At 45.5% G+C, this 24,728-nt stretch overlaps 1 protein-coding gene across 2 annotated transcripts; it reads right to left on the reverse strand.

Annotated features, from left to right (window-relative positions):
- Window positions 1-346: 346 nt before the first annotated feature.
- Window positions 347-23,950, reverse strand: SLC5A1 (solute carrier family 5 member 1; the record flags this gene model as incomplete). Of its 2 annotated transcripts, XM_084217155.1 has the most annotated exons (15): window positions 347-570; window positions 1,356-1,458; window positions 1,752-1,967; window positions 3,001-3,169; window positions 3,733-3,883; window positions 4,812-4,919; window positions 5,683-5,818; window positions 6,712-6,932; window positions 7,269-7,349; window positions 7,571-7,676; window positions 11,940-12,044; window positions 12,400-12,459; window positions 14,423-14,527; window positions 21,749-21,820; window positions 23,864-23,950. In XM_084217155.1, the coding sequence occupies 15 exons, from the start codon at window positions 23,948-23,950 to the stop codon at window positions 347-349; spliced, it is 1,944 nt and encodes a 647-aa protein (XP_084073281.1). The 2 variants fall into 2 exon arrangements, with proteins under 2 accessions (XP_084073281.1, XP_084073282.1); XM_084217156.1 differs by lacking the exon at window positions 4,812-4,919.
- Between the last annotated feature and the right edge of the window lie 778 nt (window positions 23,951-24,728).

The following is a 24,728-nucleotide window of genomic DNA, read 5'->3' on the forward strand; positions in this document are numbered from 1 at the left end:
CCTAAAAGGTAGTTCACAAAACCTGATATGAAATATGACTCAAGCAGCCTAGTTCTGAACCTAAAATATGAAATGTATCATGAGCAGAGAGAATATTGGATGGAAATTCTGAACCTCATTTAGCCCTGGATTGGTTCAATGTCTAAACAGAAATTCTCTCTCTTGAAATACCAGTGGCCTTCATCTTTAAATTGTTGAAATTATGATCACAGAATCAGTGAGTAAATCACTCGATGTTTTACAAATGTAGATGAGGAAAATACAATGTGTATCTAATTGTGTAAATCTACAAACCATTATTTTTGCTTGAACAATGCAGTACAATTTCAGGACTGTGATGAGGGGGTTATGCAAAGTAGGCATGGCAGAACACAGCCACAGTCAAGAGGATGATGCCGTTGATATTCACAATGTTTCTCCACAGTGGCACTTCACTGGTGTCTGTCAGTTTCTTCTTCAGTGCCTCCTCTTCCTCCTTGCTCAGTTTGGGGCCCTTCTGTTGGTCCAAGCCACAGAACCAGTTGTAAGCTTTCCTACAGCATCCTGGGTCCTCCTGGTTTTCCTCATTAACTGGAAGGAATAACACTCTGGTCAGGAACAGTGAGTACAGATCATGGCACACACAGATCTCTGGGACTGAGGGCATTCCTGCTCTGAGTTATGGCTGTAATTCAGTGGAAGCATTTTAGTACAAAAGAGTACAAGAATCAAGTTAATATTGTGTTTTCACAGCTCATCTGGGAAAAGAGGGATTTTCTACATGTTCTAGGAGAGCCTTCTGCAGAAGACACTTGGGCCTTTTGCAGCCCAGAGACTTGGCCTGGTATTGGAGGAGCAAACTGTGCTTCAAAGCTTAAATTCCATTTTTTCAATACTTTCTACACTCTTAATTGAAAGACAAATAAAATAATTTGAGGTACTGATGAAAAGGAGCCTGTGAGCAGAACCAGAAACCCAGTAAAGAGAGCAGGTGGGGTTGCAGTCTGCTTTCATGGTGCCTTCACCCCTGACCACTATTTGCAGGTGAATTCCCTCCCAGTGCTGGAGTCACACCCAGGTCTGCCAATGCACAGTGCCTCTGACACACAGCATTGCCATTGGTTTAGTCCTAAAGCTGCCACCCAGATACCAAAAGAACAAGATTTCCTCCCTTCAAATGCACTTCACTTCTGATTTACACTGAGCTTGAAAGATTGGAAAAGGCAGCTCATGAGCCATTTAAATTTGTGGGGGCTGAGGATTTGTCGTTGGGGAGAGGGAGGATGCCTTCAACTATCAAGCATGGTAATGTTCCTTCAGGAATGAAACAGGGATACTCAAATACAGGACAGAATCTCTAGGTATTCAACAGTTACCTGATTCATCATCTTTTTCATCAGCTCTGTCCTGCTCCTCATCTGCATCGAGATCGATCCGTTCCTCTTTGCTGTGCCGCAGGGACCAGCACAGGCGGTAAAGCTGCCACGGAACAAAAGGACTGGAATTGATCATGGGCTGACTACACAGGGCCCAACCAGCCTGGCCAGCACCTGAGCTGGCTCTAAGGCCACAGCACCCCCAGTGCTGGGGTGTCCCAGGCTATGAGGAGTCACTGAAGATCTGTGACAGGTAAATGAAGACTATTTCCTTTGCTTTCTTACAAGAGCCGTATGCTGGGGGTGGCTGAAGTGTCATGGGGTAACACACCAGCTATGAACTGGTGCTTTCATTGGGTTCCATTTCCTGAGGAGCAGGACTGCAGAGATACTCACATGGACATCAGGAATGGGCTTGGTCATGAAGGAGACTGCCAGGATGACGATGGCAGAAACCCCAAAGAGGATCAGTGCAAAGTAAAGGTAGTGAATGCCACAGATGATGAAGGGGCAGTTGGAAGGGGCCACACAGCTGCCAGTGCCATAGGCAAACTCTGCAATCATCCTGCTGAGTCCAACCAGCAGCCCAATGATCAGGCCCCAGAAGGCACCCTGCAGACAAGGGTGTGACAAGAAGGATCAAAATGAGTCATTTCAGGCATGGAAATAAACTCTCACAAAGCTCAAACAGTTGCTGGAGGAAACATGGATGCAGTTATGTGTTACAATGGCTTTGGAATGGGGGTTTTAACCCAGACACTTTCGGTGACCTTCTTTACAGCTCAGTGTATGGGTCCAGCTGAAAGGGGCAATGAACAGCTCTGAGATGTCAGACACACCTCAGGACTGTGTCCAGACCCTTTCTCACACTCCATCTGGCTCCACAACTCTCCCCTTCTACAGGACGGGTTTCAGCCATGGATTGCACACCCCAGGGGCTGTTCTCATACCTTTTTACCTTTGAGGTCTTAATACCTGACAGCTCTGGCACAATGGAACCAGCCAGAATGTTGGGTCATCCTTCCTGAAATGTGGGTCTGGTTTACCTGCTAATGGCCCTGAGTAATTATTTAATTCTCAGTACTGTTGGTGGGTGCCTGGTGTACAGTTCTCCAGCCCAAAGTGTAACAGACACACAGGTATGTGTGGGCACAGACTGAAACATGGGAAATTCTGTTTAAACATTATTTTTTTTGTTTTACTGTGGAGCTGCTTGATCATTGGAACAGGTTGCCTAGAGACACTGTGGAGTTTCCACTCTTGGGGATATTCAAAACCCAACTGGACAGGATAGGTAAGATGTGGTTTGTTTGGTAAAGCAGCTTGGTGACCAATATCCTAAATGAAACTTTCAAATACGTGTCCATAGGTTATCCTTTTAACACACTTCTTGGCAAAAAGATAGGGAACCTAAGCTTCAGAGCTATCTATGAATTTCTAGGTGACTGTTTATCTATCAGACTATGAAAAAACTTTATCCAACTCATCTCTGAAACCTCAGGCTTTGGGGTATGGAAACACAAAATCCCTGGGCTATATTGGGATTAAAACAAACAGGAAGAATTGTTCATAACAACAAAAAAACCCCAGTTCTTCCAATTCCTAAAGGAACAGGTGGCATCCCTGTTTCCTAATTTGCACTTACCTGCTCATTGACACGCTTGCAGAAGATGCCAAGCAGGAAAACAGCAGCAATGGGAGGTCCCAGGTAGCTGGTAACAGACTGAATATAATCAAAGAGCTGCCCACTCTGAGCTGACTGCACCACGGGAACCCAGGCAATGCTGATACCAATTAAGAGTAACATAAATGCCCTGTAAACATAGCCAGATATTCAATTAGCCATCTGCTTAGAAGTATCTATGATCCATCAGAAAGAAAAAAGAACATCAATTAATCAATAATTTACACGTTCATTTTGTACTTCAACTAGTGAAATCAGTTATAATGGCAAATTAGCACTGAACAAACAAAAGAAATCCAAGCTGGGCATTGTATATGTCAAATATCCATCAGCACACGGTTAAATATGCAACCAAAACATACAAAATCACTTTTCTGCTGTGGTTGTTATGTCCAGAGACAAATCAATAGCAGATGAACTAGAAGCAGTTCATTGATGCTGCAGGCTGGTGCAGCACGGAGCCCGGGAAGGTAATTGAAAAGATTTTCCTTCGAGCAGCAGTGGGAAGCAGCGACAATTAGCTCGGTGCATCCTGCCCCCGGAGCGTTCCTGCGGGAGCAGGGTGTGCTGTGCCCGAGGGAGCCGGGCCGGCACCGCCGCTGGGCCCCGGGAGGCCGCGGCAGCCCGGCCGGGAGGAGCCCCGGGCACCGCCGAGCGCTCGGGGCTGAGCGGGGGGGGCTCGGCCGAGCTCACCTGCCAGCCAGCATCAGCTCCTTCTCTGATGGCCGCGTCCGAATTTTGGTGTAGATGTCCATGGTGAACAAAGTACTGGCACTGTTAAAAATGGATGTCAGGGAGCTCATAAGGGAGGCCAGCATGACTGACAGCATCAGACCCCGCAGACCTGGAACACAAGGATGGGGACGGGGAGGAGCGTTCCATGGGCAGCCTCAGTACCCGGCAGCAGCTCTTTGCCCGACCCTTTCCATGGGCCGGCTCTGAGTGTGCCTGGCACAGTTATGTGCCTGACATAAAATCCTGCCTGACATTCCCTTGCTGGGCAAGCAGAGCTTGCAAAAAGCTGTTTACAGCAGTGCCAGGGAAACTCTTGAGCTTTTAGCACCTAGGTACTTCTTTAGTGAATTCTGCCTGATTAAATGAAATTAAATGAATAAAAAGAAAATAATATTAAGCAGACTTTTCCCAACAATTATAAAAATAATCCCTTTTGTTTGCAGGAGAGTGCTCACTTGCTTGAAGTATATTTGTGAACCAGGTATTTGCCAAAAAAACCCCAAGTTTCTTTTACTATGTGAAAACCAGAGTAAGCCACTTTTCCAGGTGATCTGGTCTGGCCACAGAGCATGGGGAAGTACTGCAGGATTTTAACAACAGTTACCAAAGGATGGGAAAGTACCAAAGTATCAGGGAAGTGCCAAGGTCTCTAATATCATAACCTGGCTTTTTTGCCTTATGAACCAGCACCCATTCCTTTGGGGTTGGCAGGAGGACCACAGGAACAGGCCTCCAACTCAGAGATCCTGGCAGAGAGTCTTTTACTAATCATTGGCCAAGCAGGTTATTTTTTACCTTCACAAAACAGGGATCTCATTTACCATTTCAGCACACAGCATGTGCCAGCTGAGAGCTGACACTGTCAGCATGGAGCTATTCTGCACCTACAGCTAATACAGACAACCCCTTTGGTTAATAGTACGTAATTCTAGCAAGAATTTTGGAACTAAGTATGGGTCTTGGACTCCCTCTATCACTTTTTTTTACAGTCTGGCTTTCCTAAAACAAAGAAACAACAAATACAGAGAGTGTCTTACCATTTGGCATTAGCTCCACTACCAGTTTGGGGTAAGCAATGTTTGTACAGCCCACTGAGGTGCCGCAGTAGCGCTGGCAGACTTCAGGCACAACACAAGCCACCACATCTGAGGAGAGGATAAAGAGACACTGAGACAAGGTCATGTAAACAACAGATTGCTCCCAAATTAACAGAGCTTCTAGAATGTTTCTCTGTGTTGAGCCGCTGAATTGACACGTTTGACTTCATCCTTGGTTTGCTGGCAAGGAGGAAGGTGATTCTAAGCCTCTTTCCTTCCCTTCCTCTCTAAAAGAATACTGACAAGCACTGCAGGTCAAAAGAAAATCTGCACTCCTTTGTCAGACCAGAGCTGAAAAACACAAGGAGACCAAGTAGAAAAGCAAGGGGAGGAACAAAAAGCCCACTCCCTGCAGCCTGAACCTCTCTCCTCTGCCTGCTGCCAAACACAGCCAAACTCTCTGCTGCTCAGGGAGACAGGCAAGTGGCATTTCCCCATGCTGCCCTTGGGACTGCCCATGGCCCAAGCCCTGCAGTCTGTGACTGATGGCCCTGTCCCTCCAGTTGCCAGCACAGTCTCTGTCCTGGACAGCATTTTCTACTCATTCAGTCAGAGTGGGGCTGTGACAAACAGACAGCTGGGGAGGGACCTTGTGGAATTTCTTTCCCCTAAAACAGACAGCAATAGTATTAGCAGAAACCCGGGATCAGGGAAAAGAGGAAGGCCTGTGTCTTCTAACAGTGCAGTTAGCTGAAGGTCTCTGGGTTACTTGGATGAGAAGATGATAATCTAACAGGTATTTTGGAAGGGACAGAGATTGGCAATGAAAGGCAGGCAGCAAGAACTTTGCATTTCTGTATCCATTTCATACCTGTGTACAAAATCCGGCTGATCATTCCAGGCATCACTATGATGAACATGGGCAAGAGTTTGAGGTACCCACACACGATACAGCCAGCCTTCACATGGGACATGTTCTTGCCAGAGAGACATCTTTGCACAATGACCTGTCAATGACACATGGCAGCTGTAACATTTCCACAACCACACCGTGCCATGTTCCACATACAAGGGACTTCTGAAATTCTGTGATAGCAAAAGAGCCTATTTTGCATTTCTGCCACTAGGAAAAATGAAAACTACATGAAAATCAAAGGATATGTCTTAAATAAGTAAAGGAAAATATTACTTATCTGGTGTGTGTTTGAGGGGTAAGACTTCTCTCACAAGTTTTTAAAGCAGACAGACTAAAAAGCCAAAAAGGAATAGAACATTTAACTGAGCAGTAAATACAGTTACATTGGGGATTTTGTTAATTTGTTGAGAAATCTTTCTCACAATTCAGGATGCAGAGAGATCATTTGTTAGAGACATATTCACATGTTGCAGGAGCACATTTTTCTTTACTCATGTCAGTGTGATGTCTTGAGGAAACTGGACAGCAGTTTTAGAGAGAAGGAAGAATGATTGGGGAAGAGTCTCCAGGCTGAAACACAAACATATAAAGAACATCCCCCCAAGACTATGCAAGCAAAGATGAAAGCTGCACATACAGGAAACAAACGTGTCTTACTGAAAAGGGAATGGTATCTAGACCCAGTCTAACAAGGGCCATTTGTTCCATGGCTTCCTAAGTGTTCACAGCCAACCTCTCTGGTTTTTGACACGCGGTCACACATAAAAAAATGAGGAAGGAGGCAGACACCATATCTGCTGGGCAGAGGTGTGCAGGAAGGTTTGAAAGAACACCCATTCCATTTTCCTACATGTGAGAGATGCCTTGAAACCAGGAAAAGTCACTGACCAGTGTTGAAATAACAGCCAGGTCTGCGGCCCAGCTGTGCATTGCAGGGGAGGATCCCCCCGGAGCACAGAGCTGTGTGTTTGCCTCCCCCATTACCTGGTCAGTGCACCAGTACCACATGGCCAGGATGCTGAGGCCAAAGACCACCCCTGGCCAGGGCAGGTCCCCGCTGACTGGGTCCCGGAAGATGTGGAAGGCGTCCCTGCGCGGGGTGTAGCAGGCGGGATCCACCTCCGTGCCCCCGTAGGAGATGTTGGAGGGAATGGCTGCCATGTACTTCTGCATGAAAGCCTCATAGCCTCCTACTTCAGTAAATGCTGCAACACACAAAACAAAAGTAGCAATAAAGGATTTATTACTGAAACCTCAGAGCTTGAGAGCGTGAGGAGAAAAGCCTCCTTGATGTGGACATAAAAATCCTGTCATGGGATGCTGTTTGTTACCCTACACATTCACTTGGCTTGGGAGACAGAGCTATCAGGGACTAAAGAAGCCTGACTTTTGGCAACATGCCTGTTTTCTTCCCAGATAAATAGATACAGGAGCTGAAACCCCCTGGTTAAGGTAACAGTTTCACACTGCAGGATTCATTCCTGTAGCCACTGCAAGATTAGTGGCTGAACATTCCAGTTTAACTCATCTGATTTACTTACCAAATCCCATGAGAATAAAGGATCCCAATACCATGATGAACGTTTGTAGGGTGTCTGTGTAAATCACAGCTGCAAGACCACCTGATGGCAGAGAAGTCAGGACAAATAAGTTAGCCCTGGGCAAATGTCTCAGTGGAAATGCTTTTTTCTTTTTTTCCCTTTTCTCACCACCTCTGTCTTTCAAGGACCACTATAAATAACCCCCCCCCCCTTTCAGGTTTTCATTTCTCCCTTTTTCTCCACTTCTCTTTCTTCTGGGTCCTTCAACATCTTTGATTTATCAGACTGCTCTGCAAACTCACCTGTGATGGTGTAAAGAGCAGTAATAGAAAGCAGGATAATTATGGCCAAATAAAGGTTCAGCCCTATGGCCAGCTGGATAAATACAGCTCCAGAGAAGATGTCAGCCTAGAGAAGAAAAAATGGTAGGTTCAGCCATGTTTAGGCTCGTGGTGACATATTATAGTTCCATGATGAGGGCACTGAAATGTACAACTCTGCTCCTTGTAGTACTGCACACACAAATCAAAAAGAAAATAGATGCCATTTTGTGCACCTGCCAGTGTCCCCTCAGAACTGTGGAGTTCTCAGTACCAGAGGTGTAAGAGTTCCCAGAGAATCCCCAGGCCTTTTTTAACAGGGTTGTTTTCTCTAGACAGTTACCTCACTGCTCAGTACTTAGGCACTAAGAGACAGATTCAAAACAAACTGTTTAAAAGGAAATGTGAGTTCCATTTGCTGCTGTGTGCAGAGCTGGACTGTGTGACACCTCCAGGACAGTTCTCTTCCTTCAGTGTCACCCCACAGATCTCTTTCCCTTTACTGCTCAGGACAAAAGGTGCATTTGCATTAAAGGCAAACATCTTAAATGGTTTTTATTTTTAAGTTCCTGTCAGAAGAATTGACAGCAGTTGGCTAAGAGAGGAAACCTTTAGCTCTTGCATAAGGAAGGAATTGTTCAGGTTTCAGAGTAACACTGGGCCATTAATCCCATTAAATCAGTTCCTGATTTAGAGATAATTGGCATCAATGTTATTTACACAAGTTTGCAATCAGAATAATCTGCCCCGGTGCACTTGTGATGCCTTACTGTAAATTATGCTTTCATTAGAGGTGGCTCCTAAGCTTGCAGCTCATGGGCTGCTCTGCAGCCCCAGGGCCACGGAGGGCTCTGCCCAGGGACTGCCATCCCCAGCTGGCAGCAAGTCGCCGGGGGTCACAGCTGGAGCAGACGCAGCTCTGCCCAGCCCCGGGCTAGAGCCTCCCCCAGCAGCCCTGCGGGGGCTCCAGGGCCGGGGATCACCCCGGCAGGGCAGGGCACACCCCCAGCAGGGAGGGGAGCAGCCTGGGAGATGCCAGAGAGAAAAACCGTCTTCATTCTGGACACTGAAACTGAGACTGCAGGGCAGGAGCTCTCCCTGCTTCCTGCTGAGCTACGAGGAAGAGGCCAGACCTCTGCAGCCCCACAGCTCTCAGCTGCTGCTGTGGAGCTGTGTGAGTCACAGCAGAGCTCCCACCCCCAAAACTGCCTCTGGAGCAGATTTCTCAGAGGCTTTCACTCGGCACTGGGAGCCAGGACCTGCAGCTCTTACCCCAGGGGCTGTCAGACCCTCTCCTTTGGCCCATTTCTCTGTGGTAATTTGTTTCCTATCTGTTCACACCACTAATCAGTCCATGTTCCAGACATTCCTTTTATTGCTCTTGGCTTTAGTTTAGCCTACGTATCATTCAGTATTGACGGGCCTAAAATGATTCCCACAAAGAAATATATAATGTATAGTTAATTATTGAGCATTCTGAGAAATGTATCAGCTTCTTCAAATGGCTGAGTTATCTTCCAGTTTCACTGCTTCCCCTCCCCAGTAAGATTATTGCCTTCCAATATTTCCCTGTTTCTCCATTCATACTCTTTTACAGACAATCTTTAGCTAATCTCTGATTAGAGTCACTCTCTCCTTTCCACTGCAGCCATCTCTGCAAGGGCAGGGATCACAAAGCAGCAGCTGGCCAGACAATGCCAGCTGAGTTTATCCTGTGGGTGCCAGAGCAGGGGCACCTGCTCTAACCCCTGCACTGTGCACTCCTAGGAGAAGGTTATTCTTCTCTTTCTCTTTCCCCTGGGAAGTCTTTGCCCTTAGATTTCCTACTGGAATTGTGCACAATGAACAGAGAAAATGCTGTAACAGATCGAGGAGTTCCAGTTTCTTCAAAAACATTCAGACCTTAATTCCTTTTTGTCTTGTCATCACTTACCCTATTACTATCCATCAAGACTTTATTTTTACCAGCCTGTTTCCTTTGCCATAATGACCAATATCAACAACACCAGTGGCTCAAAAGCCTCTGCAAGCTGCTATGGGCACTACTCACAATGTGCTGCACACTTAGGGACCAGGAACAGGGGAGGTCCCTGTGAGACAGAAATCCTTTGGGCTCAAAAATCACGTGTGTCCTGGTCCCAAGGATGGACTCCTTGCAGCATGTCCTGTCTGTCAAGTGGCTGATTAGCCACAAAGCAAGGTAAGAAATCAACAAAACCCACAGAAAATGTGCAGGGAAAGAGAAATGGAAAGGACATTCTAGAGGTGTGCAAAGGGAGTCTGAGCCTCACAGGGTGGTGGCACTGAGCCAGAAAGCACAGCAGGAGTCACAGACCTGATATGTGACACTGCTCCCTAGAAAGCACGGTTATAATTATATTATTAAGTACACTACATAATATTTCAACACAGCAAGGAAGAAGCACATGAAATAACTACCCCAGAAGCAAGAGATGCCACTCTTCTGCAAGGATAAGAGGCAGTGAGAATTGCTGCTGGGTGTGACCTCCCATTCAGGGCAGGGCAGCAGCCCATCCTTCCCTGTCAAAGCCCAGAGAGCCCCAGAGATCACGAGGGAGTGTTTGCCGAGGCAGCTGTGGGAAGGAAAATGCAACGGCCTTGTCAACACGTGGCTGTGTTTGGATATCCAACGTGTCCGTGGGGAGGGAGCTCTGCCTGTGCCTCTCCCCACAGCACAGCTCCTACAGCCCACCAGGGCACAGCCCTGCCTTCCCTCCCTGCTCTGGCCACAGCAGGGCACGGCACAGCCTCCTCTGAGCGCCTCTGACAGCCCCTGCAGCCTCCGAGGCTGCCTGCTCTGCCAGCCTGCATCAGACAGAGCAAGGGATCAGTGCTGGGCAGACCCTGCCCACCCAAAGGCGGCACATGAGGCACAGACACTGCCAGAGCTGCTCAGAAATGCTGAGAGGAAATGGAACACCATGTTTGTCATCTGCACAGCACAGAAACCCAGCTCCATGGCACTTCCCCACAAACACCTGCAATAAAGGGCTGGGTGGGAAGCTGGGGTGGGCCAGTGGTGGAGTGGGGCCCGGGTAACCTGCTGCTGGATGGATCCTTGGCTGTGGAGAGGGTGTTTGATCCTCATGACCACACTGGAAGCTTCAGTGCAGCACCTGTTTTTCCTGGAAACAGGACACTTAACTGAAACAGTGAAAAATCCCATAATCAGAGCCTGAGGAATGACACAGGCTGGAAGTCAAAGCTGAATAATAAATTCAGAACCCGTGTAGCACCTTGATAGGCCAAATTCAGAACCCGTGTAGCACCTTTCCACCAACATGTGCTGCTGAAATGGGCTCTGAGTCTCTGACTGGAGGAGTTTCTCTGCTGCTGGGACGTGCAGAACTCTGTGTTGGACCCAGGAGTTGTGATTCTGATAGTTGAGCACAGCTCCAGCAAAGTCTCTAATCCTTTTGAAATATACAGAAATCCAGCTCTGAGGCCACCTCATGCTACCAACCTGTTTAATTTATAACCTCTCTAAGGATCAGTTATAATGTGAGAATGAGAGCAAAAGGCCAATCTTTTAGCTTAAATTGCACTATTATCACTCAGCTCCCATTCAGAGGGCAAAGACTAATCTGCCATGACAACTTCTGCAAAACAACAGACTGAAGTATGCCTGAACTGTGGACTTCCTTAGAAGCTTGGTACTTTCAATACATATGGAAAATACCAGCTCCCTTTACTACTCCACAGAAACACATCCATTTACTTAATAAACATTAACTTCATAGTACCTTAAAGTTTACACCAATCTCTTGCCCATTAAAAGAATCTCTCCTCTTCCCTCCTTTCATCTCAGCTGTTACAATTCCCCTCATTTCCATTTCCCCACTCTTCCATTTTCTAATTCTTGTTATTCTTTTTTTATCCATTGTCCCCTTGCTTTTCCCTCATCTATATTACTGATGGCATGTTCACCAGAGGATACTAAAACAGATAAATATGAAATCTAGGGACAAAAATTCCTGCCCTGGGTTTCACAGACCCCTGAGATAACAGACCATAATACAACACACATTTCCCTCCACTCTGATGTTTTCTAGAAGAGAGCAAATGTAAAAGTCAACTCTAAAACTTTATAAAGAGGACAAAGCACAACAAGCAGCAAGAGACACTGCCAGGAAGAAAAACCCTTGGATTGCAGCACAGAGTGTCACTGGGCAGAATAAAGAAAACATAAAATCATAATTTTACAGTTGTTAATTCAGCCAAGAGCTCCAAACCTGAAGTGGCTGAGCAGTTGTGAGAGCAATGCTGTAAAAGGACATTTCCTCTCTTCAGATCAGTGCAGAATGGAGGAAATTGTAGAAGTGTCACTTACTGAGATCTTTGTGAACACATAAATGATGAGGGACAGGACTGACAGGTAGACCTGGATCCGTTTCCCACCAAAACGCTTCCTCAGGTACTCCGGCATTGTCACCACCTGGGGGGCAGAGAAGCTCTGAGAGAATGGGGAACAGCTACAAATCAAATGAGAGCAAGACTTTGGGTACTCAGATACTGTGAGAGTGCAGCACAAAATTAGGAGACTGTGCTTGCAGTTTCAAGGAAGAGCAGCTCCAGGAATCAAAGGAGAACAAGGAGAGAGCACCAAGTACTTCTCAGCTCAGGTCTCAGAACAGAGAATCCTCATTTTTCAAGTACACAAATATAACCAAGTGCTGCTCTGGCACACTGGGATCTCGTGCCATTCATAATGAGCCTGCAGTACTCCAGCCCTGAGCTGCAGAAATGAGCAGCAAAGACATTTAAATGCAATGTGTAGTGGTTTGACTTACCCCAGCCTTGATGTAGATGGGTACAAAGATCCATCCTAGAATCACCACAAATATCAGAGCCTGCAGCCAAGACAAGATCAGCTGAATTAGCCTCCTGTCTCTAGACACTGCTCCCAAAGACCATTTATCATTTAACAGCAGCTGGAGACCAGTGAAATCACAAAAACCTGGGTGCTGCAGGGCTGTGGGGGGAGGAGGTTCTGCTCTGACCTTTGATTTACAGTTGAAAATTTGGGGGTGGAATCTTGGCTAAAAACTCCATCAGGTATAATGCAGCCTGGGTTTCATGCTGGCTGTCCCAAAGAAGCACACATGATTATGAATTTTCTCCAAAACCAGCTGATTTCTCCTCACAGGATTGCTCTCTAGTATTGAATCTCAACTCCACCTGTGGCACCAGACTACCCCAGCTCTCTTCAGAGCAAGCCCAGCATGGTTGAATGCTTTACAACAATTTCATAGACTGTACAGGATGCACCACAGGCAATTTGTAAAATATTTTGTATTGTTACATTACAATTTAATAATATATTTTGTGTATCCATGTGTACTCTGTAAACTACTGATCTTACTTATAGCAGTGCCACCATAGTTTGCTGACTAAAATGGCTGGAATGCTGTCCAATGTTGAGTTGTACATTCTTCAAACAACAAATTCAAAACAAACTCCTGCCCTCAGAGTTGCACTCTGTATTTATTTTGTCCACAGGGCTTGGAGGGCTATTAAACTGGATCTTTTAAGTTCTGTCCTCAGGTCAAAACTGTAAGATGGACAAGAACTACTGGGTCAGCTTCTGCTGTCATCTGATACAAAACAGAAATAATTTGAATGGATCAGGGATACCCAAGGATGACAAGAGTCAAACTTGGTATTATTTCATTACTTCTGTTATGTGTGTTAGCTGTGCCCCTGTAAGCCATGAACTCTGCAGTGTCTGCTCAAACACCCCCAGAGCTCATTGCTGCTTCCCAAGCAACCACTGCTGTTCACTGAGTGCTGGCACTGGCCAGCAGGAACTTCGCAGGAGATAAAGTGTTAGAGATGTTTGAAGAAGGATATGGACCCTAGAGATTTGTGTTCTGTTTTGATTTGCTTTGTTCTGCTGGAAAAAGAAGGAGAATCAGGTCGGAGCTGGCAGATAAACTGCACATCTCAGTTCATTTGAAGCTTTGTCCTCTCCTTAAACATTCACATCATACCAGCACTTGATTATTTGCAAGAACCATTTACTTGCTAAGGAACACCAGCCAAATCCCCCAGGGTGGGAGGATTCTTTCGCTGCTCAGAGGGAAGTATCGACCTGTGGAGGCTCATTCAGCCCTTTGTGTCGTGGCTAATTCCCTCCCCGAGGGTGAATCAGGCACAACAAGGACATTGCCAGCCGCACCCTCGGAGCTGACAGCACAAGGAAATGGGCTGCGGTGGTTCAGGGGAGTCTCCGAGCTGCTGCAGCCCACACTGACCCCGCTACTCCGGGAAGCTCATTTACCCCCCGATGGTATAGACAATGATTTGTGATAGCTCTGCCCTGTGCTGGAACCGTGAGCAAAGCTCCAGCATAATGACAGGAAGGAGAAGGTAAAGAGGAAAAGATTTTTGGAATGCAGGTGCTTGTGGAGGATGTTCAAAATTCCTTACAGCCTCTTCAATTATTTCTACATAGCAAAATGCTGCAAAAATTACCATGGATTGCCTGATAAATTCTTCCCAGCATCTTGCAGTCTGAAAATGTTGTTCACAAATACTTTAAAAGTAATAAAAATATGTGCATAGAGTAGAAAATCCACCAACTAATTTGGTTCAAATACTCTCTAAAAATCCTCAACTGAAAAGTGTCACCTTCTTCAGTGGCTTAGACAGGTTAAGTACCAGATTACATTGGCTCTTATCGGTCTGTGCAGAAAACAAGTGTTGCCAAGCACAAACTTTGACAGTCCTAAATTACCAGGCAATGTTATTTTGATTAAGCTCTGCAGATAATCCAGATGTCACAAGTATTTCCCTGACATAGATGCCACTTACATTCCACTCATATCCTCCAATGGCAATTCCTCCAGCTGCTGCTGTTCCTGCTATTCCCACAAAGTGCCCACTGCCAATGTTGCTGGCAAACAGAGAAGCACCAATCTGCAAAGAGAAAAATAAATTAATTAATTAATTAAAAATTAACTCTTATGTGGGAATTGCTAAAAAATCCCCTTCCTCTGGCACATTGAACTCGTGCTGTCTGTGGAGGTGCTGCTGATGACAATGACTGACAATCAATTCCTTGAGAGCTTTCAGGACTCCCACTTCTTGTTCCCACTGAAACCAGAGCCCCCAGCCACCACAACCACAACAGTGAGGGACAACAGGATGGTGAACCAAATATCTTCCAGTTGAGTCAAAAAATATATTACACCAATATAGATTTTTAAATGTTTGCAAAACTTGCCAAACTGGCATTGGGATGATATCCAGGCAATCAGGGAAGAAGACTGATTTTCCTTGTTCAAGGAAGAAATCCCCACCTGTCAGACCTGCACTCCCTGCTCCACATTGCACAGCCTGGGCATCCAAATTGCCCCTGGTGAGAGCTGGACTTGGTTCACTTTTAGCCAAAAGGGATTTGATTACTGAGTTAAATTCTGAAAGCTGCATAGCAGGAATGTCTGCTGAGAAAGTGGAAGGTAGGAGCAATAGCAAATCAAAGAGTTCTATTTAAGAAGTGCTGAATCTTTAAGACCCCCAAATATTGCACTGATCATACAAACATCACATAGGGAGAACATGGGAATTGGTGAACTGGGAGAGATTAAAAAAATGAAAGGTTCCTGTTGGTGTACAGACAGGCAGGAGCCATTCACAAAGACCTAACTCTTAATCAAGTATTTTAGACAATAGAAAAGATGAAAAGGAATGAGCTTCATTTCCTCCAAAGGAACACATGAAAGGCAGCAGAAATACCCAGTGATGATTTACTGGCTCAGGGACTGAAGGATGCCGGGTGAGAAGTCAGGCATAAAAAAGAGGTTGGATTGGATTGAGTATTGTGGGCAGAGGACAAGGAAGCTGGAAGAGTTCTGAGATTAAAAAATGAACACTTTTTTTTTCTTTATTTTTTTCTTACATCCTCTGAAAGCTTAAACAACAACAACAATAAACAATGAAAAGGAAACCACATAAAAAGCAGGCAAGAGAATTTCTGCTGACCTCTCCCAATACTCTCATTTGAATCATGGAATGCCCTGGGTTGGAAGGGACCCACAAGGATCATTGAGTCCAACTGATTTGAATAGCAGCAAATATTCAATCAATGTGTCTGGGACAATCACCTGAGTTTTGGGAGGATGAAGGATTTCATCCTAGAAATCCACCCCTGCAGAGATTTATTCTACAGAGCTATGCCATAGCCAGAAACAGCAACCACACTCTTCAACCCACAATCCTGATCTCTGATAACAAATAGATCATCCTCCCCTATTTTTATTTGCAACACACAAATAAAATTCAGAGGGTTCCACTCTTTCTTTTCCAGGCTTACTGTTTTTCTCTTCCATCAGTTTGATCTCCTGATTTCTTAAAGTCTTTTTCTGCAGACAAACTTTTCTTTTGCTGGGAAAGGAAATGTATGATTCTAAGTTCACTCAGTTCTGGATTTGGGGTTTTTACACATTTCTAAAAGCCAGTTGTGCCCTACAGAACTGTAACCAGTTGGTCATATGACATTTCTACAGAACTGATAAGTTTTGCAACAAAGATTGGCAAACAAAAGACCTCTGTTCCTTCTAACCCCTTGGTGACAGCAACAGTTTTCCAGAAATGATAGTGAAGAAAAAGTGTCACCTTCTACCAAGCATTAGCACTGTTGCCCCATGCTTTCCTTGGAGATAAATAATTAAACTTAAATCTAGGTTACTAGAAATGCAATCACCAGAAAATATTAACCACATTAATCTCTGATTTTATTGAATGTGTTCCCTCTCCTGGTTCAAAAGCTTAAAGGCAGACCCAAGTAACAAAAGCAGCTAAAGAAGAACTTTGAGAACTGACAGGCAGAAGCTTTGGCTCAGTGCCTGAAACCCCAGGACACACTGCAGGCAATGCTGCTGATGCTCTGTTCTCAAATTTATCTAAAATACCATTGCATTGAAAGGAAAACACAAAACCAAACCAAGGCAAAACTCCCAACATATTCAGGACCAGCACAAGGACAAAACAATGTGAATGCAGATCCCACATTTACATCCTAATTTTTTTCTCTGAATTAGGGAACATCCAGTGCAGCAGAACTTTAAGATCCACACATACTAATAATGGATGCAATTTTAAAAATAAGTTTCAGTTATGTCAGGTATCTGGGAAGGGAGAACTTGGCTTCATAACCAGGAAAATGCAGATTCCCCTTTAATCTGCAGCATGGTCACAGCAAGAAGAGTGCTGACCAAATCCCCTCACACCCCATTGGCTGCTGATGCCAGGGGGGAAGGAGGAATTTCCCATCTGCCATATTTTAAGGATGAGGAAAGAAGGCAGATGGGCTCTGGGCCTGAGCTGCCTTGCTGAAGAACTTACTGCTGTGGGATTTTTGTACTGGAAAGGCTGATTACTGGAATTCTTGATTTGCCATTGGTAGATGCTGAACATCTTAAAAACCCTGGGCTGCAACTGGGAATGGCAGAGGGAAACAATCTTCTGGAAGTGTTAACTGTTCTCAGAGAATGTGTGAGTGAATTGACTTTAAAGGCAGATCTAGGAGGAAAGGTGAAGAAGAAAGTTGGTTGAAAGGGACAAAAGCTGCTAAGAGGGAAAGAGGATGAAAAACCTGAACTAACCTGAGGCAAACGTGGAACATTAACTCTTTTAATATATTTTAAGAGGTCAGGCCTTAACAAGAGCACTCTGTTCAGCAGAAGTACCACCACCCTGAAGCAGATGATGATCACTGTGTTTTTTCCTGTTATTCATTAACTCTTTCACCTTGCTCTTCCCATGAAGTGGAGGATGCAGTGACATCCTGGCCCCACCATTCCCAGCTGGATGGATGCACTGGGCAGGCCAGTGGCAGAATGCACAGAATCCTCTCCCTGCCAGGACCTGCCAGCACATCCCACCCTCCTGCAGGCATCAGCTCAGTACCAAACCTTTTCCCATTGATCCTCTCCCCCCACAGGCTCCTGAGCCATCCCTGGGCTATCACTCCTGCAGAAGCTCTTCTCAAACCCCTCTCCCCTGGCACATTTCTCATTCCTGCTCCTTGAGGCTGTTCATGCTTTTCTTTAACAGCTCTGCCCTGCAGCATGTGGCTTTACTCTGATGCAAAGGCTTTACTTTTCCTACCTGAGTTTTTTGGGATCACCCTCAGTCCCTACAAAGCAATATTCCTGCCACACTTCCAAGGCTCTGAGACCCAAGGAAGGAAGTGTGGGGTTTTATTCTTCTTTCCCAATTAACCTGAAAATTCCATGAATTGCATTATTCCCCAGTTAAACCACATCTTTACAATTCCCAGTGTGCTAAGCAGGAGGGATGGATGGACAATAATCATCAAAATGTCTGTGCTCCAACAAACCTGGAACAGCTCAGGCTCAGGAGGATCTGACACCTCCTCACTTTGTACTCTGAGACAGAAACAACACCTCCCAGCCAGCTGGAAAGTCTCACAGATTCTGTAGAAATCCATTTCACTGAACTCCTACTTTTCTATCAGAGCTTTGCTTTCATTACTTCATTATTCTTTTTACCCTGAAAACTATTGATTTAACACTATTTTTTTTTTTTCCATGGAACTTGACAAGGTAATTTTTCATTCTACTTTACCTAAGAAAAGGAAATGCAAATCCTATTCACAGCAGAATTGCTGTTCCTGGTTCCTCATAGCAGTGTCAGATTCAGCCAAGTGGGCAAAATCCTGAGACTGTGTAAAACCTACCTGGCTGCAAAGATCAGAGAAATCGTGCCAGTTGTCAGTTCTGATGGCCACAAAGATTAGCTGTGCACAGCTGAAGCTAAAAGAATCTCTTGGGTTTTTTTCCCCTAACTCTTATCTGTCTCACAAAGATCTAAATGTACATGACCAGAAACAAGCTGAGTTACATTTCTCTTTGGAGTGCCCTTGACCCTGCACTACTGTTCAGTAAATCTTTCTAACAGAGCTGGCTCCACATGCCCAGCAGACACTCTTTGTCCTATTCATGCCTCAGGAACTGAGGTGCACAAGGTAACCCATAATTTTGTGCAGACAGATCTGTCTGCAAAACTACAGAACCTGAAGAAGAAAATTCAAAAGCAGGAAAGCTTCAAAAGTTTGAGGTTTTTTAATTGTTAATCCTGGGAGAGTGGCTGCTAGCAAAGCTGACTGCTCTGCAGGAACAGATACTCCATGTCCTACAATGGCAGGAAGCATTTGGCTGAACCCAACTCCTTCATCTGGCAAAGGAAGCTGAAGCTGGCAAGGCCCATTGCTACAGAGCTGTCACTTGCCTTGAACTTCTCTGTGTCTTTTTGGAAAAAGCAGAGCTGATGATGAGGGTTTCAAGAGCCAGGAGTCTTTCCTGAAGATATTTCCCTCAAAGCCCAAGAGACCAAGACCAGTTTCTTGAAGATTCTTCTGTCAGTTTCTATAACAAGGCAGTGGAAAGGGCTCAGCATTTCACAAGCATTTCTTACATTATGACTCACCAACAACAGATTTCAGTTTTGGATAATCTGGGAGAATGATTTTATGTACCTTTATCCCTAATTAACCATGGAACTACTGAGATGGCTCAGCCACTGCACAAGGGCAGGGATTCCAGTGAAGTGAACTCTCACCTCAGCCAGAAAACTATCTCTGGGCTTGGTCCTGCAAAATGCTGAGCAACTTTCCTGGATGCTGCTGGAGCAGAACAATCAGAGCCAAAGCAGGGCAGATTTGGCCCAGGATGTGTCTTGGTCCCATTTTATACATTGAGAAATCAAATCACAACCACAGTTAGCCAGTGACCACAAACATTCAAAATCCATACTAGAACAGGAATCATCTCTAGCTCTTCATCACCAGGGTCTCCTGTAGTCTGCCAAGCCACAGATATGATATGGTTTAAGTGAAGAGAAGAGATCCTGACACACTGCTGTGAGCCTCCTTCCCTCTAGGGTCACAAATGCCCCTTGTGGGTGGCCTGCAGAGCATAGAATACAGACAACAACTGAAAAACACGGTTAGTTTAGGGGATTTAAGTTTATACCAAGTTTGTGGAAGGATTTTTTTCTTCATTTTGTTCTGTTCCAGAAAGCAATTACATGACAAGGGTCATTATCCTGAAATGGCAGGGGAGAAATCTGACAAACAAGAGCCCACTTGCAAAACAACTGCCCCCACCCTTTCTGTAGAAATGCACTGAGGCCTCCAGAACCACTGCAGGTTAGCCCTGACTTGGCACAAAAGAGAAGTCAAAGCAAAAAGTAAAACACCACACTCAGCTTTAGCAGTTGCAGAGCTGAGATCACATCTCTGACTAAACTTTCTATACTTTCATTGGTTTCCTCATCATTTCAGCCCAGTTTGCTCTGGGTGATTGACATCCCATCTACCTGCTAAGCTGTGAGAATTGGTGTTTTGGAATCTCTTTTTATCCAAGGCAAACTTTCCAGGGTGGTGCTGCTGACATGGTATTTAGTTTGTGGTTTTGGAGCGCTTGCTGTTTGTTTATTTTGAGTGATACGAGGAAGAACAGCAAGAAAGGTTCATTTTTATGGCATGGGAAGCCCCTCCTGGCATTCCAGAGGGAAGGATTGAAGAGGAGATGTAGGACTGCACTGAGGACTAGCACTTTGTCCACACTGAGCTCACAGAGTCTGGGAAGGAAAGAGGGGATCCTGGCAGGAGCTGTGGGCTGATCCCTGTTGGCTTCCCACTGGAGGAGAGGAGCTTGCTGCCTCTGTGGGGTTTGTGCTGGCTGAGGACTCGGTGTCAGATCCTCCCCCCAGGTCTCAGGGGATCATTAGGAGTTCTCAGTGCCACTGGAGCAAGACAGAATTTTCCTATGGTGAGTCTTGGCTGCCTTGCTGCCTCCATCTCCATTTCCATCTGCACAAAAGGACATTCCTGTCCCCCTGACAGGCTGACAACTGCACAAGGTTAAAACCAGCCCCCTGATTAAAGTGGCAGTTGAGTAGAGTAATCTGTTAGGTTTTCTTCTCTTCTCCCTGAATAATGGGTTTTATCTTAAAATAACTTGGAAATTTTTTCTTTCCTCAATCTTCCAAAGGAACCTGAATTTTCTCAGATCTACTACATCAGATGAAGAAACCTTTTACTGCCATTGGCCTTTAATCCTTTCATGTCCTTCCAGAGGCTGTCCCAATGCCTTCTACAGGCAGAGAGCAGCTCCCTGAAGCACAGGACTGAAAGCTGTGTAGGTATTTCTGCAGCCTACTTCAAAAAAATTCCTAAATCTTTAGGGAATCAATATTTACTCTCACTCTTCTGTCCTGTAACTGAATCAATGTGTGTGGAGTCTTGACTCCCAAGCCTTAATGAAGTGCAGAAACATTTTCTGAGACTGAATGCAAGATCAGAAGTGTTGAGGAATTCCATTCAAACGAATGGAATCATGTACAACACAATTCCATTTCCTGTATTCCTGTAATACAGAAAATGCAGGTTTGTCTAAGTTGTCTGCTTTTCATATTAAAGAGACTGTATGATCAGGAAGGAATAGATAATTGTTTCTAACATCATTCCTGCCAAATGGCCTGATGGAGTGGATGGCTAAAAACACTTTATAGCTTTGACTCCTGTTCTCCATCTTGGAAGATGATAGAGAGCCACAGAAGACAATCAAGATAAGCCACAGCTAATCTTTAAATTCATTTAAAATATATTTTACCAATAACATATCAGAACATTTCCAGGATTTTTCTCCTTGTACAGACCAGAACTTGTTACCAAAAGTAGAAACAATAGAGCAATAAAGGGGAAAATTTCAGTAAATTAATTCCTGTCTGTGATAACCTTAAAATGAGCCAGCTTCTTTGAGTGCAATGAAAAGAATAGAGTCCAAATATTGAAAAGTTTTAAAGTGGGATGAAAGGCAAAGCACTGGATTTGTCTGTACTGACATTACCAATGTATTTATAGTCAAACAAGTTGATCACATAATCAAGACAGCTCAGAGCTGAGCACAGACAACTTCCCCCAACACTTTTCCCTGCCCATCCCATGGCTTTGTTTGTGCAGTCTGCCCTGTGACACCAGTGGCTGGAGAAAGAGTTGGATTTGCAGCCACACAACAAAGGCACAGAGCCTCAGCAGTGTCACAGAGCTCTGGAAATGCAGGGACAGGACAGGGCAATGCACATCCTGTGCTTTGTACGCCCAGCACTCACCGGCCACCACACCATGCTCCGTCCAGCCAGGAAAAACCCTCCCACGGTGCCCCTGTTGGTGGAGTACATCGCCTGGAAAAAAGGAAAAAGAAAGTTTGAATCATGTCCCAAGTGGGCTAGGCAAGCTATACACAGGCTGAGAACAGACAGCTGGAGAGAAGGGATGACAAAACACATGGGCAGGGTAAAGTGGAAGAAAAAGAACAACCTTATGATGAAGAAAATACAATGGAACACAATGCAATACCATAATACAATGGAACAATGATTCTTTTATCTAGGTCTGCATTAGCCATTCAAGTTTCATTCCTTCACCTTTCATTATAGTGGGAAACACTAAATAAAATTAAATTTAACCAAGAAAAATTTTCCCTCAAGTAAAAGCTCACATGAATTTTTTGTTGGGGTGAAAAGACTTTGTTTTCAGGCATCAAACTAGACTATAAGGTGCAAGTTTATTTACAGAAAGTATGCAGCTTTTTTACTCCATACCATCCTGCCCCTACAGGTATCTGTGATATCAGCATTGTGCCTGATTCCCTCTGAAGCTCCAAAAGAACACGCCAGCTAAAATTTCCTTTTTACAAACTCATGCTGTCTTTGACAAGGGATAGGCTTAGAGGGAAGTTTCCTCCAATTTTTATTAATGACCTTGAGCTGTTATTTACTGGATTTCCATTGTCATCTCTGATGGACTTTGAACAGGTAAATAAAGAACGAAGACCTGGGAAAATTATCCATATATTTTCTTCTGATGCAGAAGAAAGGAAGTAAATATGATGGATTTACATTGAACTACACACAGCAACTGGGTAAGTATTTGTCCAGTAATAACGTCTTCATGGCTGGAAAGAAAAGTTTCCAGGAATTAACTCAGCACACAATGGCCTGAGAAGCCAGAGATCAGCCCCTTATTGTCAGAGATCTTTAACATGAAGTTCACTACAGCAACAGCCAGGCTCTCATAGCAGGACCCAGCTCCCTCCTGCCAGGCAACAAGGTGTTCTGGTGGACTTGAGCTCCAGATTTTTAGCTACATTTTTGGCCTCTGCTCCTCTGCTGAAGAAGCAAAGGAAAGGTTGTGTCAACTTTGTGCAAACCGTAAATTGTTGGTGCCCCTCAAAATATTGCCAGGCTGTTAGAAAGGGATGTTTGTTCTGCAGCTGACTTTTCTGCACTGTGAAATGTTCCTGGGATGCTCCTGGAAAGCAGAGGATCCCTGAAAGGCAATCCCTCCTCTCTGCTTGTTACTGGTCAGATGTTCAGGAGGGGAAACCCGAATTCAGTGCCATTCCCCTGTAGCTCAATGCATCGGCCCATTCTCTCAAACGCTTCAGCTCTGAGGTCCCAGCGCTGGTTTTCTCCCCTGGCTCCAGGGGCTCTCCGAGGCTCCGGGCTCCCCTCGCAGCGCTGCCGGCCGGGCAAGAGGCACCGAGCACAGGCACGGCCAGCCCCTGCCCCGGGGCCGCTCCTGCTCCCAACTCCTGCTCCCTGCCACAGCCCCGGGGCCGCTCCTGCTCCCAGCCCCGCCGCTCCGCACCCTGGAGCCCGGGCACAGCCGCGCCAACGCTGCCCTCAAACGGCGCCCGCAGCCTCGGCCCGTGCGGCTCTGCCGGCCCTGTCCCCGTCCTGTCCCGGTCCCTGTCCCCGTCCCGGCTCTGTGTGCGCTGCCGCACCGCCTCCCCACCCCTCCGCACACGGCGTCCCGTCCCTTCCAGCCCCGCGGCTCCCCCTCCCCGGGCACCACCTCACAGCACAGCTCCCCCCAGCCCCAGGGCTCCGTGGCCAGTGCCGCTCTCAGGCGCAGCCTGTTTCGGAGAGGGACCCTGGCTGATCTTCACCGATCGCATCTCTCGGCTCCATCCCACACAAACTCCATCACTCCACCTTCCCCAGTGGCTCCATTCATCCACCCAAAGGGATGATGCCACCCTGGGTCACCATCCCCTCTGATGTAAATAAATGCCCACGTTTTGCCCACCATGCATTTGTTAATTATTTTAATTAAGCATCAAAATCTTTATCTAATTACACCTTCTCACTTACTAAGCTATTTTGCCAAGACTCTATGATCTACCTGCTCATCAAGTAAAACAAAATAAAATCCCAACATACCCATAGTCCCACTGCCAGAACTATCAAAAAGTAGAGAACAATAACAGAGATGTCTGCAGCATTGTTGATCCTTATGATGGATTCCATCCTGGCTGCTTCTCTGGCTTTCTTCTTCTTTCTCTCCTTATGTGCTTCTTGCAGAGTTCGGGTTAATGATAAACTGCTGTCATCACCTACGTCTTATATAATATATAACTTCAGATTCACTTGTCTCCAATGGGACACAAGTTGAAGCTGCTGCTTTTCCTTGGACAATTTTTTTCCCAAAGAGTGCTCCTCTGTCACAGGTGCTGCAGATTTCACAGTTCAGTGTCCCTGCCAAAGGTGCTCGGGGTTTTAACATCCACGAGCAGATGTCTGAGAAGGAATGACACAGAAAGGAGTGGCTTGGCTGCAATAAACCTGCATATTTACCTCACTGTGGGTGAATACTTTTTTTTTTTTTTAAGTGGTTGTACCTGTAAATCTAGTCATGGAAGATGTAGTTCTTTTAGTTGATGATGGTAAGCAATTATCTGTGAGGAGTGACCTGGCACCTGGGGAAAACCCAGGGGTCCAGGATCTGGGACAACCTCTGTGTCATCTCTCAGCTCAGCAGCATTAGTCAATGGAGAAACAGTCCTGTGTTTCTGGGAAGGGGAAGCTTCAATCTCTCACATGGATACTGTAAAGATGCATGTGAACACAAGATCTGGACCCAGGAGCTTACTGAGCTGAATTTCAGGCTGTTTAGACCATGGTGTTGGCTCTCTCTATTGTAGCTAATCAGCTTCACATTTGAGTAAGTTCAAAGTTCATCAGAGCTTGGGTCTGCTCTCCCTTTATTTGCTCCTCTGACTTCAGAATTAAGCTAAGCAAAGCAAGT

The sequence above is a fragment of the Fringilla coelebs genome, assembly GCF_963513975.1.
Source record: "Fringilla coelebs genome assembly, chromosome: 17".
Lineage (NCBI taxonomy): Eukaryota > Metazoa > Chordata > Aves > Passeriformes > Fringillidae > Fringilla > Fringilla coelebs.